We start from the raw sequence: 17,277 nt of genomic DNA, 5'->3' as shown, positions 1-17,277 counted from the left end.
GGTAAAACCGGCAGGCTGCTGCCGAACTTGTGAATTCTTCCGGCACCCAGGAATGGACAATTTCTGGGGTATTACAACCCCGGCAGACCCAGTAATTTCCCATTTCCAGGCGCCGGAAAATATTCTTCCCCATTACCTTTTGAGCCCCATAGGACTCAATGGGAATGGGGAAGCCGGATGCACCGGCACCATTTGCGAATGGTGCCGGTGCATCCGACATGCTCTGCTTGCGGGTGCTGGTAAGCCTTCCAGGTTAGACCTGGCAGGCGAAAAGGCACCTGCGAGCAGAACTCGCAGTTTGCCGGTAGGGTAACAACGGTAGTGCAAGCTTACCGGTACTGTTGTTACTGTACCAGCAAACTTGTAATGCGGACCATGGTTACTAACATTAAGTTGCCCCATGGCCTGTGTCTATGGTTCCTCCAATCCTTTGTCCTCCAGTGTGAACTAGCCAGTCTCAAGGGCCCAAAATGGACCCGGGGCAATTACCAGTCATTAATACCTTTTCAGTGCCTTCGCGGTACAACACGGTGAACCAGGCTTATATGGGCTGTTCAGCAGTTCCATTCCGTTTGAAAGGTGGCATTCGCTGTAGTCCAGGAGTAAGAAGATGTTGAGTCGGGGTGGAACAGGAGGATGCTGCGCTTCAAAGTATTACTCAAGCGATGTGGATCGTGGAGGTCACCAGGATCGGTTCGATGGTCATTGTTTGATGACGGTTGAACTGCTGACCAGATGCACAGTGGGAGGTGGGCAAATGGAAGGAGACACAAACAACAGATTCAATGTAATTAACTGCTTTTATTAACGTATATGTCAGAATGGTGTAAGGCCTAAGTTGCCCTATGCTAAGGGGGGATTTATCTACCTAAAGAAACTAAGGATAATCTGTGTCAGAAAGTTCATCTTAAAAGTCAGTCTGTGTCCAAAACCTATGCTTGCCCTCACAACTGACATCAAAACCAATGTGTAGGGATGCCAACCAAAAACCCTACCGTGTTCCAAAAGGAAAGTTCTGAGCTATTTCCAGCTCATGCTTATTCTTCAACTTCTCCTTCAGTATCAGCAAGTTCACCACAATGTTCAAGTTACCTTCTCTTGTATTTAAGATAATGTTGTTGCAGACCTTTTTAAATGTCAGGAAAGTCAATGCCTTTTTATTGGAGAAGGTCTCAGGGTTCCCTTGCCCATGTTTAGATATCACAGATGTTTCAAAAGGAAGTATCCTGAAGCTTTGCCTTTAAGCTAAGTCCCAACAAATCTTTACAGCTCAGAGTTCTCTTCCCCAAGCCTTACAAGCATCAATAGTGGTTTTCCTTTTGACACAATAGTAGATTTCCTTGTTGGCATATACGGGTTCACTGGTCTTGGCGCAGTTATTGGACTACACGATCCACCCATTACAGGTAACTTTGGTTCTCCTTTGGTGGTTTGCTATTCAACAGACAAGCAGTTTTTCAAAGTCAGTTCCAAAACACACAGTTTCTCAGACTTGTTTCAATGCATGATTCAACATTAGCAGATTCACTATTTGCATTCAGTTTGTTATTCAATATTAGCAGTTTTGCTGTTTACATTCAATTCATTATTCAATATTAGCAAATTGCTGCTTGCATTCATTTTGTTATTCAATATTAGCAATTTGGCAGGTTTTCCTTCCTCTCGCCTTTCATTCATTCATCTAACTTTATATTTTCACTGATAACAGAATCTTTTACTCCCTCTGCACTGTGCGCAACTTTCACAGCCCGCCCAGAGTGCCCCAGTCTCTGAGTATCTCCCCCAGCACTCACCGGTTGTAAGCGTCTTCCTCCGGTGGTCCTTGCTGCTTGCTTCCATCCTTCTAGCTGCTGCCTCGGATTTCATGAACCCAGCTCGCATGGGAACTGGGGCTATGCTGGCATAGACAGCTTGAATGCCTCACTGTTTGTGCCTCGCCGCAGCTCCTTTTGCTCCCATTTCGCAGGGGAGGCTTCCCTCTGCAAATGGGAGGCTTCCATTGGTCTGGGTATGTCGGTCAGCATCCTGTCTTGTCCTCGGGTCCCATCACGGTGGCCTCTGGATTTCCTAGGTGTTGTAATGATCTTGCTCCACGTTCCCCAGGTCTCTATCTCTCCCTGCTTCACAGCCTCGACTTTTATACAACTGTTGTTCCTTAATGGGCTACAGGTGTATTCCATTGTTCAATTGTGCCTGACTCTCAATAAGAGGACATGCCTAACCTTCATATCTAGCCTGTATCTTCTTCGTCCAAGTACCTAAGTGGTGAAAGTGTAAGGATGGTGTTCATTGCTCCTAGATGCTTCTTCCTGTTCTCAGTACTGTCAGATGTTCCAAGAGGGGAAACAAGAGAAGTTGACCTACAATAACTCATAAGGTCAGGGGAGGGTTAAGTTGGTTGTCATAAGGATAATCCCAAAGGACCCTCCACCCAGGTGATCCTGCCTCTCTTGTCCACCCCCAGGGTCAGGATCCAAAAGTGATGGCCTTTCCCTGGCCACTTGCATAGAGGATCCAGGGGGAGTAGGAGTCAGAAAGCCCTCTGGTTTCTCACAACAGGCAAGTCAATTCAATGAAGGGGCTCAAAGTATGAGATCTGGAGAGAACACCAGGGTCGGTTTGACCGTCAACTGAAGTGGCAATGAAGGGACAGGTAGTTCAAACAGCAGTTCAAGCGATGCAAGTGCAGTGCTGCTTCTTTGTTTGTGTGAAGGTAATGACGCACTTCAGCTGGCGTGGTGCAGTGGCCAACTAGTTTGAATGGGTGGAACGCAGTTCAAAAGCTGGTGACTGCCAAAGGCAGCTCCGGAGGGTCCTGTTGGTTCAAAGTGATGTCAAACGAGCTTGAATCACTGCTCATAGTGGTTCCACAATGAAAGAGTAGGAATCTCAGTATTAGTGAGTCCCGCTCCAAGGTCTCAGGGGAAAGAGTGGGCCTTTTCTTGGGCTCCAAAACATGGGAGAAGCTGGCACACACCACCAGGGGTCCTTCAGCACTGGGAGATCCTTGGCAACTGTGTGGCTGGCAGAGGTGCTGGTCTTGCTCCAGCAGCACAGCATCCCCAATGTGTCCTGTGGATGGGTAGGGACAGAGCTTGCCTCTGCCTTGGACTACCTTTCTACACCTCACAACTGGAGGACTTTAGAAAGGATGGCTTTCCCAACAGTGTCCAAGAAAATGTTCTTGAAGGCTTGAAGTCCAGAGATGATTCAGAGAAGGAATAGGAGACCCATTCTTTTAAAGGCAAAAGTCTACATGTGATAGGACAAATGCAAGTGTGCTTTAAGGATCCAATACCTGTTCTTGGAATAAGTTAACTTTGCCTTCTGGCATCACACCCAAAGTGCTTTGTGCTGCAGGAAGTGGGGGGACAGGAAGGAAAGATAGAGGCAGAAAAAACAAGGTGATGGAGCCTTCCTCCAGCTGCAAGGTTTTCCCTCTGTCTACACCAATCCCACTCTCCTCCCTTCTCATTGAATAAAAGGCTATTTTGGTTTGCAACACCCTGGTGTGAGGCTACTCCTTCTGCAAATGGGTGTGTCCTGTTCCAAGGAGTGCTTCCTGTGAAGAGGCTTTCTCTCTGGGGAGGATGCCACGTACCCTCACAAAGAAATAAAGAAAGGCCATCCCCAGAGCTACAGTCTTGCTAGGAGCAGCTAAAACAGTGTGGCTGTGGGGAATACACATAACCCTTCCACGCCTGAAATGGGCTGACAGGACTTACTCCTGGGTGATATCAATTTGATGGGTTCCATGTGTTAATATCCCCGCAAAAATATCGCGATACAAAAATATTGCCATATTCTTGCACCAGTATTGACCCATGCACCCTGCGGAGGACACCCCCGCAACCCTTGCATTATTTTAAAATGTGCGGGGGACACCCCCGTTCCCACAAAATATCCCACCCAAAAATATCGCCTACGGCGAGACAAATGGCCACATGTACGCCGATATTTTTGGTGGTGATATTTTGTAGGGATACCATTTCATGTGGCTTGGATAACTATGAGAGATGCCTGCCACGATACCTCAAAGATGTTGCTCATAGTTACAGCCCATTCACTGCATAGACTTGGCTGTCACTGCAGCTATCAATAGGGCACCCGTGAACCTTAATCCACTGGAGAGCAGGGTACTGATCCAGAAGGAGACTGATGTACACTTTGCTTTTTGCATGGAGCTTGGGAAAGGGGATTTGATGAGCAGATTACCCTTACTGAGATGGAGTTACCTGCATCAGTTTATTAGTTAATAAAAAAAATTGAAAAGCCAGGACTTGTACACACTTGCCAGGTGTAAATTCCTCAGAGCCAGCATTTTAGGGTTTTGAAGCTTTGTTTTGAGGCATCACAACCAAGCCACATAAACCATAATTAACTGTGTATATATCTTTAAGTTAAGCCTTATTTATGTGTGAAACATTTCTAAAAACGTTGCATAGTATTTGGCATAGTCCAAACCGGTCAAATAGCACAAATAGCCCAGTGAGTAGAGCACTCGCTTTGGTATCCGTGCAGAGCCTGGGGATGCAGGTTCGAATTCTGGCAGGGCCAAACTCAGCCTACTCAGCCTTTCATCCTTCCGAGGTCGATAAATGAGCACCACACACTGTGGGTAATAATGAGCAGAGCTCAGATGCCTGAGGGTTTGTAGCGCTTTATAAATGCTAAGTTATTATTGTTATTATTATTAAACCATTTCCGCCAAACAGCTCGAATTCTCAACCAAGATTCATCTTAGTTAGACTTTGGTCGTTTTATTTAGTGATTCATTGTGCCAGATCGCCACTGTTGGAACCCCACCTTTATGAGCCAAAACTAAAAAAGTATCAAACGGAAGAGTAGCAAAGGCAAAGCAGAGGGTCAACTGGTATGGCAGTGAGAGTGAGGTGGTATGGAGCATTCATACTGCTAGACCATTTGACCACCTTTGATCGTCAGTCTTTCTATGTTCATCCATAAACTGCATGCTAGTGGCTGTAGAGCAGGGAGATGGTATTGAAGGGGTTAATTACTTTTCTATCTGTCTGGTCTCAGGTTGTTACTCTACCCCCATACATGTCTAGCACATGGCAACTTGATGGTGGAGTCCCTTATGGTTCAGCTATTTCCCCTCAGCGGTTTAATATCTCCCATACCATCCTAATGAAAATTGTAAAATCCTTCAATGCCATCATGTATGACTACATTGCTAACACCCAGTTGGTTTCCAAATTGAGTCCACACAATGAATATTATAAAAACGTATTTTCCATGTGCCTCCTGGTGTCAAATCCCTGAACGCAAGCCAACAATATCAAAATGGATGCCACAAATACAGAGTTCTTGTTGGTGGTCAAGGCACATTTCCACTAGAGCTCTGGCCCTCAGTAACTGGCATATGTTATAAACTCTCCCCTACAGTGAAATACCTAGTTGTATTGATTGATTGGCGACTCCCATGGGACAACCAATTTCAGGCCAAGGTAAACAAAAAGGGCTTCTTTCTGTTCAGACTTCTTAGAAGAGTGTTCCTATATATGAGCTTTTCGGTCCATAGCACTTTGACGTGCCAGTTTAGATTTTGCTCAAAGAGCATAACTTGGACATCCCAAGTAATGAATAACTCATCTGCAGAGATTGCAAATCACTGCAGCCTAACTTTAACTTAATCCTTAAGAAATTCAACAACATCACACCGGCCGTGAAACAAATACATTGTCAGAAAGCTGCATCAAGTTCAAGACTCTCTTTTTCACATCTTTTACTGAATTAGGTCTCACCTTCCTTAAGAACAAGTTCGAGAGGTATATTCCCGCCTAACAACTAGCATGTATGGCAACACACAGTCTCTTATCATCCCAAACTAGTGGACGTATATATCTACATTCTCGTGTCACTGCATAGAATTCCCTACCATTCCACATCAGAGCAGTGGAAAATGTTCTCAACTTTTGAAAAGTCCTTAAAATCTTCCTCTTCGCTTTCTAAACCTACCAATATCCGGTTGTGTTGATTCATGGTTATGCTGTCGATGTCAGCAGCCGGAAACTAGCAAAGTCATATCACTGCACTTTGAAAGCTTCTTTAGAATAACCTACTACCATATAACATAAGGTTCATTATTTACTGTGGGATTATTTTCAAATTGCATCAAAATAAACAAGCTCCTTGATATAGATTCTTGCAAACAACCCCCGTGAAGTTATCTTCCAAAGATGAAGCTCTAGGTTAGCAGGTCCACTGAGATGGCTCCTTACCATATTGGCTCCCAGCTTCTATTTTAGGGATATTTAGACAGGTTGGAGCTCGAAACGCTAGGGGGCACATGTCTAAACCACTACCTCTGGCTTAGGGTGGCAAAGAACTCAGTGTCGGGGCAAAGCATCACAGTGCAGTGTGTGTTACTCTTCCTGTCATTTAATAACTTAGGATCCCCCCCCACATGGAGTTATGTGAAGTCTATTATAAGCATGTTGTGGTTACTTTCCCTGCCCACACTCTGCAACTGGTTTATGCTTAATTAAGTCATAAGAAGAGATGCTTTCCCCCGTTTGTGTCATCCTGGGTTTCTCAAATAGTCACCTTCACCCCAGATTACCTGTATGTTATGTTCATGCTGCACCCCATTGTGCGGCCCTTTCAGCTCTGCCCTTAATTTTCATTCCTGGGTGAGTGGGGCAGTCCTTCAGCATTGCATAATCTAGTGTTTAAAAGGCTTGTCAAGTCCAGTATATCTGCATTACATGAAAAGACTCACCCATATCAGGGCTGTAGTATTGCAAGAATACCCAAGATCCAAAAGCTTCAGGGGAGCCAAGAATCCAAAAGTTTTCAGGGAGCCAAGAAGATCTATGCCCGCCCTCATCACGGATCCCAAGATCCAAAAGCTGCTGGGGAGCCAAGAGGATCTATGCCCGCCCTCATCACTGTTCCCAAGATCCAAAAGCTGCCGGGGAGCAAGAGGATCTATGCCCGCCCTCATCACTGTTCCCAAGATCCAAAAGCTGCCGGGGGGCCAAGAGGATCTATGCCCGCCTTCATCACTGTTCCCAAGATCCAAAAGCTGCCGGGGAGCAAGAGGATCTATGCCCGCCCTCATCACTGTTCCCAAGATCCAAAAGCTGCCGGGGGGCCAAGAGGATCTATGCCTGCCCTCATCACTGTTCCCAAGATCCAAAAGCTGCCGGGGAGCCAAGAGGATCTATGCCCGCCCTCATCACTGTTCCCAAGATCCAAAACCTGCCGGGGGGCCAAGAGGATCTATGCCCACCCTCATCACTGTTCCCAAGATCCAAAACCTGCCGGGGGGCCAAGAGGATCTATGCCCGCCCTCATCACTGTTCCCAAGATCCAAAAGCTGCCAGGGAGCCAAGAGGATCTATGCCCGCCCTCATCACTTTTCCCAAGATCCAAAAGGTGCCGGGGAGCCAAGAGGATCTATGCCCGCCCTCATCACTGTTCCCAAGATCCAAAAGCTGCCGGGGAGCCAAGAGGATCTATGCCCACCCTCATCACTGTTCCCAAGATCCAAAAGGTGCAGGGGAGCCAAGAGGATCTATGCCCGCCCTCATCACTGTTCCCAAGATCCAAAAGGTGCCGGGGGGGCCAAGAGGATCTATGGCCACCCTCATCACTGTTCCCAAGATCCAAAAGCTGCCGGGGAGCCAAGAGGATCTATGCCCGCCCTCATCACTGTTCCCAAGATCCAAAAGCTGCCGGGGAGCCAAGAGGATCTATGCCCGCCCTCATCACTGTCCTTCTCCTGCTCTTGGTGCTTTCTAACATTGTGTATCAGCGCATTCGAGTGTGTTATTCTGTCCCAATAGTGAACAAGTGTACTTGCAGGATACGTGCCTGCTAGTGGATTGTGATGATTTGTTGCAGTCCTTAAAGGTGGCAGAAGCTGGGTGACACTTTACTCTCTTGAAGGTACCCCAGAAGCCCAGGCATGTTTTACATCAATCTCAGATCGGCTCAACTGTGGCTTCTTAAATGTGAAATAGTTCCTCAGTGTGTGGTAACGGGGGAGGCCCAAGGCTTTCCGCAAACAACTAGGGAGGTTTATGAGCGCTGAAAACAGTATGATGCCGTTCAATCAAAAATTAAGCGTTACGAAAGAAGATTTGTTCAATTTCAGAAAGAGATGTGGTTACTGCTAGAGCCAGGCTTGATTGCAAGAAAGAGGGAAGATGGACAGAAATAAAAAATAGCAAAAACACCCATTCTAATTGGTCGCACAGATAAGTATACCGAAAAGACAGTAGTCATAGTTTCCGGGGATAGAGAAGTAAACACAATGACAGAAGCCCACCGGCATGTCTTTCACACATGTTGACTGTAATACAGGGCAAGAAAAGTATCACATTGGGTAAGCACAGGTGGGTCACGTCTGACAAAAGTAGGCTTTCTTTAATGGCAGTCTACCAAGATGTCTTAGTTTTGTGGTTGTAGCTGGTGGCGTGGATAAACCGCAGAGGCTAATTCATGGCACTATTGCCCCCTGGGATACTCCACACAAAAGAAGACAGAAGTGCCAGAAGGCACAGAGAATTAATTACCCCTTACTACTCTAACTCTATAGATACGTGGAGATAACAATATTATGGTCACATATACCTAAACCCAACAGACATCGCTACCATGAGAAAACATGTAAGACTAGAAAAAGCAAAGGCATTCACCCAGAGAAATTTTTTTTTTTAACATACTTTTAATCATGTAAATATTAAAAAGACAGAATCAATTCCTACATCCAGGTATCACAAAGGTACCAAAAAACTAAAAAGACATAAAATACACATAAGAGTACATAAATGCGTCAACTAATGACCCTATTTTAGAACAAATTCATAAGCTATATTGCCAGTCTTTAGACATTAGCTGAGGCATAGGTTGTCGACATGTTTCGGCCCACACAGAAATTGGACATTTCCTCAAATGTCCATTCCGAAAGAAGTATAATGGCCATCTTCAGGACATATGATTTCTTCACACTTGGTCTTTTATATGATGTGGATGGAACATCATGGATTTGTTTGCTCTAGAGAGAGTGTAATTCATTCGATGATACAAATTCATCCGAGTTGTACATAGATATTTAGACACCACCGTTGTAAACTATACAACAGCTTCACTGGCAAGGATCACCTTGTCCTTGTTTTAATTAGGCTCCTCACGGAAAAGGTTTTTTGGGGACAAGGTGCTTTGTTGTACAAAAAGGGCTGCCCACACACGGAGCGCTCGTGGGGAGATGAGTCAGTTCCCAGATTTAAATGTCCACTGTATACAAGGCAGTGAATTCGTCGCATTCATCCGCGAGCCGCTCGTCGGATCGCTTCGTTCTCAAGGGTCACGCTTGCCAGTGAAGCTGTTGTATAGTTTACAACGGTGGTGTCTAAATATCTATGTACAACTCGGATGAATTTGTATCATCGAATGAATTACACTCTCTCTAGAGCAAACAAATCCATGATGTTCCATCCACATCATATAAAAGACCAAGTGTGAAGAAATCATATGTCCTGAAGATGGCCATTATACTTCTTTCGGAATGGACATTTGAGGAAATGTCCAATTTCTGTGTGGGCCGAAACATGTCGACAACCTATGCCTCAGCTAATGTCTAAAGACTGGCAATATAGCTTATGAATTTGTTCTAAAATAGGGTCATTAGTTGACGCATTTATGTACTCTTATGTGTATTTTATGTCTTTTTAGTTTTTTGGTACCTTTGTGATACCTGGATGTAGGAATTGATTCTGTCTTTTTAATATTTACATGATTAAAAGTATGTTAAAAAAAAAAAATTCTCTGGGTGAATGCCTTTGCTTTTTCTAGTCTTACATGTTTTCTCATGGTAGCGATGTCTGTTGGGTTTAGGTATATGTGACCATAATATTGTTATCTCCACGTATCTCTAGAGTTAGAGTAGTAAGGGGTAATTAATTCTCTGTGCCTTCTGGCACTTCTGTTTTCCCTAGTGTTGGGTCCCGTTTGAGAATTTCTCCCCCGTTAACAAAAAATCTGGGACTGTGCCTTCCCCTTTTTTTGATTACTCCACACAAAAGACACTTTTTCTTTCACGAAGCCCGCTGTGAGGCACCACCATCCATAGCCAGCCCAGCATCCTGTAAATAGGGGCATGCACAGAGACCACCTTCTCTGCCTCACCTCTCAGTTGTCATGCAACTTGACCAAATTAGGACCACCGATTTGTGATTCTCTGTGAAGCGTGGTCTTGCCTCTAAAAAGGTCCCACCTGGCTCTAAATTGTATACGTTTGTGATACAGCGGCTTGTTTGGGAATGCTGCTATTTGGTCAGAAGTTCAATGAGAGTGAGTCTGGTGGACCATAACCTTAAGGGAAACAAGGGTGTCTGATGACTTGAAAATCTAGGCACTGCTCAGACTCAACAACTTAAGCACACCTTTGTTTAAACATCTAATCATAAAAAACAAAGCATTGTGATTGCATACCCATTGTTGATAACACTAAAGCTGTTCATATAGATAACTCTATATACAAGATATCAAGAATTCAAGGCTTGAAGTTTTCCAAAATAAACTAATCTTGTCAACCACTGGCCTGTGATGGGTAAATACCGTAAATTCTTGAGTTCGTTTTCTGGTACGCAACAACTTTAGGGTCCGGTTAATAGCGGGATTGGGCAGAGCCTACAATGCTTCCTTATGGGAATTCAGGATCAACATACGTGCCCTTAGCACTGAAGAGGTTAAGGTTCTAACAATCATTTTCAAATAAAATATTTGCTCATCATTTTTTCTATTTCCAAAAGTCTACTTAAGGAAGACAAATATAAGTCCAGCAGAAGAGGAAACCCAGCACCTGACCCAACCACCAGCAACATTAAATTGTAGTTCCAGTCTGCAAACCTTTGAGACTAATTTATTTACAGATGTATTGTATTAGTGCAGCTTTCTAGAGTTAGAAGCAGACACCTAAGAGTGCTGTGCGGGGCACAGTGGTTGAGCATGAGAAGCGCAATAGGTGTGAAGCAAAGATAGCTTTGTCAGATCTGGTGGGAATCACAAAGAGAATGGGGAAGGCAGGAGTCACACACAAGACCAGAACATTTTGATAGGCTTTGAAAGGACAGCCAGCCAGCCAATCAGGGCTGGTTGCATTCAGGCATTCCTAGAGACAAAAGACAGGGGAGTTTCGGGAACCTCCCTCACATCCTGCCTTTCCAGACACACTGGAGCCAGAGGCGGGCTTCAGGGCTGAAGCCGCCAATGGCAAAATGAACAAAGGGCTGAAACATGGCTCAACGCATAGGCTAAAACTGAATAATGACCAAACAAACAGAAAATGTTGACACAAGAAGACCGGTCCATTTTGACTAAATGGTCACCCATGGGTGCTGTACTGCAGCTGTGGGCTCAGACTGCGGTAGAAAAGCACAATGGTAGGAACATTAAACCACTGCCACCAGCCATTTAAGGTAGTGTGGGTAACATCATTTATTTTTACATGAGAATGTAGGATAAGGGGCTACTAGGTAAACCCCCAGCACTCCACATAAGATGGTGTGTGCTGGACATAAAAAGGAACAGGTAAGTAAAGTCAATTTCACTTTACTATTCTTGGGAACAGTAGTTCACACAAGAAAAGGTATTTAAACCTTATGAGGAATATAAAGGATTTCACTGTGACCCAGCACTGAAGGTGCTGTGTATCACCATATAAAAAGTAGATGCCTATGGAGTTTGTCAGACTCCAAAAACAGAGGAAACACATAATCCAATGTAGGTCAAAACACACAAGAGAGTGAGAAAAAGGCCTCACTCACTCCAGGGTAAAAATGAAAAAGTCCTAAAGTCCAGCAAAAGAGCTTGGGGTCTCTAAGGTTGAAGGGAATTGGCACAGAAATGAGAATTCTCGCTAACAGTTATGTTACCAAAATGTATAGCGTGCACATCTACCCAGGGGCATCTTGGCACGAAGACCAGACACAGAGGTCAAGCTACTGTATAGCAAAGGAGAAGGCCTAGAACAGAAGGGGTTTAAGAATGCGACGAAAAACGAGATGGTTCTCTGTACGTCTCAATGATATAGGTAACTTATTCCAGAGTTTGGTGGCGGAGACTGAAAAGGCTCGGCCACCAACCCTGGAGAGTCGAAATTCCGGTATCACCACTAAGTACGGAATGTAGTGATAGAATTGACTTTGCAAATAGTCAGCTCCTAAGTGATAGGGAGCTTTGTGAACTAGGCACAGGGACTTAAAGTCAACCCTTTTGGCCACAGGGGACCAGTGCAAGGCTCTTTGCAATGCCCTTGCCTCTCACTTCATTTCAAAAACCCAGGACATCCTGTCCACCCTCTCCACCCACACTCCTCCTCTCCATCTGCGCTTGCAGACCCTCCTTTAGCCACCCTTCCACCATCCTTTTCGTCCTTTCCTCTTTTCACCCCTGACGAGGTTGCTAGACAAGTCCGATCTATGAAAGCCTCTTCAAAACAGGTTCATCCCTGTTCCTCTAAAACCATCAAGGATCACATTGACACCCTCGCTCCGGCCCTTGCTGATTTTTGCAACCACCCCTTTGCCTCTGGATCCTTCCCCTCCCCTCTGAAGCACTCCTTTGTGCATCCTCTTCTCAAGAAACCCACAGCTGATCCTTCTTGTCCAGCTAACTATCGCCCAATTTCCATTACTCCCTTTCTTGGCAAACTCCTGGAAAAGGTGGCCATCTCTCAGCTTAACCTTCATTCCAATTCTGTTGGCTGTCTCCATGACCACCAGTCAGGCTTCAGAGCTGCCAGAAGTACAGTAACTGCTCTCCTAAACATCTGTGAAGATCTGCTCACCAACCTTGACTCTAACATTCCCTCTGTCTTCATCCTCCTCGATCTCTCTTCTGCCTTCGACACGATCAACCATACCATCCTGCTCAACCGTCTCCGTGAAAACTTGGGTATCACTGATCAGGCTCTGGCCTGGCTGACCTCTTTCCTCTCAGATCGACCCTCCCAGGTCCAACTTGGGTCCTTCCTTTCATCTATCTTCCTCTCTACCCGTGGTGTTCCCCAGGGGTCTAACCTCTCGTCCTGGCTTTTCAACCAATACCTGGCAACGCTCGCCCACTGCATTGCCATTTTCTGCTCAAATTTCCAGTGCTACGCTGACGACACTCAACTCATTTTCAGGCTGCCCTCTGCCACCTCCTCTCCCTCTCTCATCTCTGATTGCCTAACTGCCATTCAAGATTGGTGTGCCGCCAATGATCTTTGTCTGAATGCCAGCAAGACAGAGATCCTCCTCATCGGCACACCTTCACCATCCTTTCCCCTCACTCTCTGGCCGGCCTCCCTTGGCCCTCCTCCTACCCCCACCTGCGAGGCTAAGAACCTCGGAGTCATCTTTGACTCAACCCTTTCCTTCTCTGCCCACATCTCTGAGGTCTCTAAAAAGTCAAATTTCCGACTGCACCTCCTCAGAGGTACTCTGCCTTTCCTCTCCTTCCCCCAGAAGCTCATGGTATCTCAAGCTCTGGTTCTCTCTAGCTTGGACTATTGTAACAGCCTCTTTCTAAATCTACCTGCCTCTACTCTCCGCCCTCTGCAACTAATCCAGAATAGGACTGCGAGACTTGTCCTTGGCCTCAAGCCCTGGGATCGTATCTCTCCAGCTCTGAAATCTCTTCACTGGCTCCCAGTGGATGCAAGGATTAAATTCAAAACCCTCTGCATTGTCCAGAAGGCTTTCTGGGGCCTGGGTCCAAAATACCTTCAGCTATCCCTCCGCAAATACCTCCCCTCTCGAGCTCTTCGCTCCTCTACCTCCAACTCACTCAGGGTCAGTTGTTTTTCTAAGAAACGAGCTGGGGGTAGATCTCTGTCTTCGGCTGGGGCCTCCCTCTGGAACAGCCTCCCTACCACTCTAAAACTTGAGGAGAACCATCTCCGGTTCCGGAAGCACCTCAAGACCTTCCTCTTTTCTTCTGCCTTCGCTCCCCCTCTCCCCTGCTGATCTGTTCTCTCTTGGCACAGTGCACCTGGCCACCCTCTGCCTTTTGGGCCCAGGTACCTGCTCATCCTGTCGCCCTCCCGCACTGCCTCCAGGCCACCCCTTGCACTGGGGTCTGTATCTGTACCCATGCAGCCCCCCCCTTTTTCTTCCTGCACCTATCGAACCTATCCTGTCTGCTGCCTTAAACCTAGCACTTGTAAATTGCTGGCTGCATTGCCACTGTTTGTTGCCTTTATTATTTATTTATTGTTATTTATCTGTTTCTCCTCTGCTTCGCACATTCCACCTCTCCCCCCCTTCCATGCACTTTTCCCCTCCCCCCTCTCCCATGCACTTGCGCGTTCTCAATGTCACTGGGCCTAGTAAGATCGCTGTTTGTTCTCCCCTGTTCCCCTCCCTTGCCTTGTCGCGCTCTGAAACACTTGTGTACGAGCGCGATAGAAATAAAATATCAATCAATCAATCAACGGAGCACAGGGTTAATGTGAGATACCAATACCAAGCCATGGTATGAGTACCTGGGGGTTAATGGCAATACCTAGCAATAGTGAGCAGGGGGGGTTTAATGGTAATACCTGTCAATATTGGTGTTACCTGGGTCTTTGATGTCAACACCTGGAAATGCTGTGAGGTCCTGTATTTTTGATGGCATTACTTGGCAATTGTATGATTACCTGGGCTTTTGATGGCAATTCCTCACAATGGTGTTAGTACCTGGGTTTTCTTATGGCAAGGTATGGCGATGGTGGCAATATATTAGAATGGGATGTCAACACCTGGCAGTGGTGTGACTAGCTAAACCTTTCATGAGAGTATGTGATTCATTATGTGAGTACCTGGGCATATGAAGACCGTACTTGGCAAATGGGATGAGTGACAGGGCAAATGATGCCAATGCCTGGCGCATGGTGTGAGTAGCTGTACAAATAATAACAGGATATGTGCCAGTGACTGATTTTATTAGTTATGGCATGGGCCTCGTTCCAAGGAGCTTCCAAGCAGTTTGCACAGCGCAGTTACTCTCGGTGAGGTGAAGCATCTAAAAAATGTGGTGCTCTTTATCAAGCAGTGAATTGTGAGTGAGGTCAGTGGGGGCCTGATTGAATAAACAGCGAGGTGATGATGATGGGAACATGTAATTCGAAAGGTATTTTAGACGGCACACTGTACAGCTATCCTTTAAATCTTTATAATTCAGCTCCCATTTTGAGATGTAATTTGCCCAGAATCACACAGTTGGTCCGGGCAGACAAAACAGAGATTACAATCTAGGTCCCCATTTTCCAAGGTCACCATCCTGGGCACTAGGCCACAAGACTTACTAAGATAACCTGGTTCAGCGAGGTTTTGTATTAGCTGCATGAACGTATAGGGATTTACTGCTCTCCTAATGCCTGGCCATCTTCAACAGTGACGGTACACATTCCCACAAAGCAGACATTACGTACCTCTCCACTGGTCCATTACAAAGGGCAGAACATTAGGAGGTTCACAGAAGCGAGCGGGAATCAATTCCTGTCATCGGCTTCCAATGTGTGGCGCATCCTTCAGCTGGACCCATCCGATACAAAGCCATCTTCAACTCCTGCTAATTTAAGGGTGCTCTGACCGTAGCTCTTACAGATTCAAATTGAAACCTGAAATGTGTTGCTCCGTCAGATAACTAATTACGGCACTGTTGTAAATTCTAGGATCTGTCGGACAAAATGAAGGCTTTCGTGGACCAGTATGGCGAGAACGCAGATGGCAAAATAGGAATAATAGAGGTAAGGTTCCCCTTGGTGTCTTAACAACATATGTTTTTAAATGGTTTGTGATATTGTGCTGATGTGATTTCTAATTCAGGTGCAACTAGTTATTACCTTAAGAAACAGAGAGCCACTGACAGTGCTACATCAAGGTCACACGTGCATACAGGCTGAAGACATTCCATGTGAATGAGGGCATTAAGTCATGCGACTCTGAGAATACGTTATGTTATGTTATTTGGCATTTATATAGCGCTCTATATATCATTGGTATGACCTCAAAGCGCTGGTAGGTTGAACGCCCTCGGGGACCGCAGTCCAGGTCAGTTGAGAGAGTAGGGTGTCGAAGGGTGCTTGGGTGCACCCGTTAATTGTGCAGCTGATAAAACAAAGAATTCCTATTAAATGCCCTCCAGAACTATAAGGCGATGTAACAAGCTTGAGTTCCTATGTTCAACCACCAAATCATATGCCAGATAAAAGAGTGCTTAAGTTGCATATCGAGCACGTTATTGAAAATACACGAATTAGATTACATGATAGGAATGAAGGGTGGCAGTCAGGGTGGGTTCTGTTTGGAGATGATCAACCATTCCCTCACACCGCTCCAGGGAGCTCTGCGGGGCTCAGAATAATTCCTCACCGTCTTTCCTGAGATATGAAACCATTTTCCTCGTGGCTAGCTTGATCCTAGCCTCAAGACCCGCTTCAATGTTCCACATGCGAGTAGATTTCCAGTTTCTCAGAGCAATCTTCTCAGCAACCACCACACATGTGTGCAGGCACGCTTGCTGACCCCTTGCCCAAGGTGCTGTTTCGGGGATGTCATTAAATAGAATTGATTTAGGACCTTAGGGTCACTCCCAGACTAAAAACAGTCTGTTTTCTAAATCAGCTCATCAGTTGCTTGACCTTCTGAGTGCCTGTCCCTTGACCCTCGAAGGCGCAAAATGGCGGTGCAGAGGTTCCCTGGACATTGGGCTGGAGGCACGCAGATTACTCTGTTCACCCATTGATAATATATATATATATATATATATATATGTGTGTGTGTGCGTGTAACTAAACACACACACACTGTAGTGTGGGGAACCAATACCACTTTTTAGGGCGTACATACACATACAAACATTCACAGGGTTTAACATGCACCACTTCAAAGCATGACCATCCATGTAGCTTGTGTGCTCCTGCGACTCCAAGGTCTGCTGGGATAAATGGAAATGAAAGATTTTGCCGGGCAATGTTTACCTCATTATGCATTGCTGAGGGTAAACCAGTTGTAGAAACTGAACGCGATTCACAGAGATTTGCACTGGAGCAAATCAGACTCCTACTGCTTTATACTTTATTCTAAAAGCCTAAAAATGGAGCAAATCTGGAACTCCTGCCATGGGCATATTTGAGGCAATCATGGGCAAGCGTGATTTACCAAAATTTGATGAAGGGTATCTCAAAGATGCTACACACAACTGGGGATTGGCTTTTTTTTAAAAAAATGGGGGTATCGGGTGTGAGGTAGCAAGAGCACACCTGAGATGCTGAGGTGC

At 45.7% G+C, this 17,277-nt stretch overlaps 1 protein-coding gene across 2 annotated transcripts in view; it reads left to right on the top strand.

The window, feature by feature from the left end:
• CALB1 (calbindin 1) overlaps positions 1–17,277 on the top strand; it is a 242,345-nt gene that overhangs the window by 35,635 nt on the left and 189,433 nt on the right. For both annotated transcript variants that reach the window (XM_069621326.1, XM_069621327.1), the window contains exon 3: positions 15,671–15,745. In XM_069621326.1, the coding sequence (XP_069477427.1) occupies positions 15,671–15,745 (75 nt within the window). The remainder of the gene's footprint in view (positions 1–15,670; positions 15,746–17,277) is intronic.

Source organism: Ambystoma mexicanum, chromosome 5q (genome assembly GCF_040938575.1).
Source record: "Ambystoma mexicanum isolate Mex_15411 chromosome 5q, UKY_AmexF1_1, whole genome shotgun sequence".
NCBI classification, from domain to species: Eukaryota; Metazoa; Chordata; class Amphibia; order Caudata; family Ambystomatidae; genus Ambystoma; species Ambystoma mexicanum.
The sequence above is the reverse complement of the archived record's forward strand: the minus strand, read 5'-3'. Positions and strand labels throughout refer to the sequence as shown.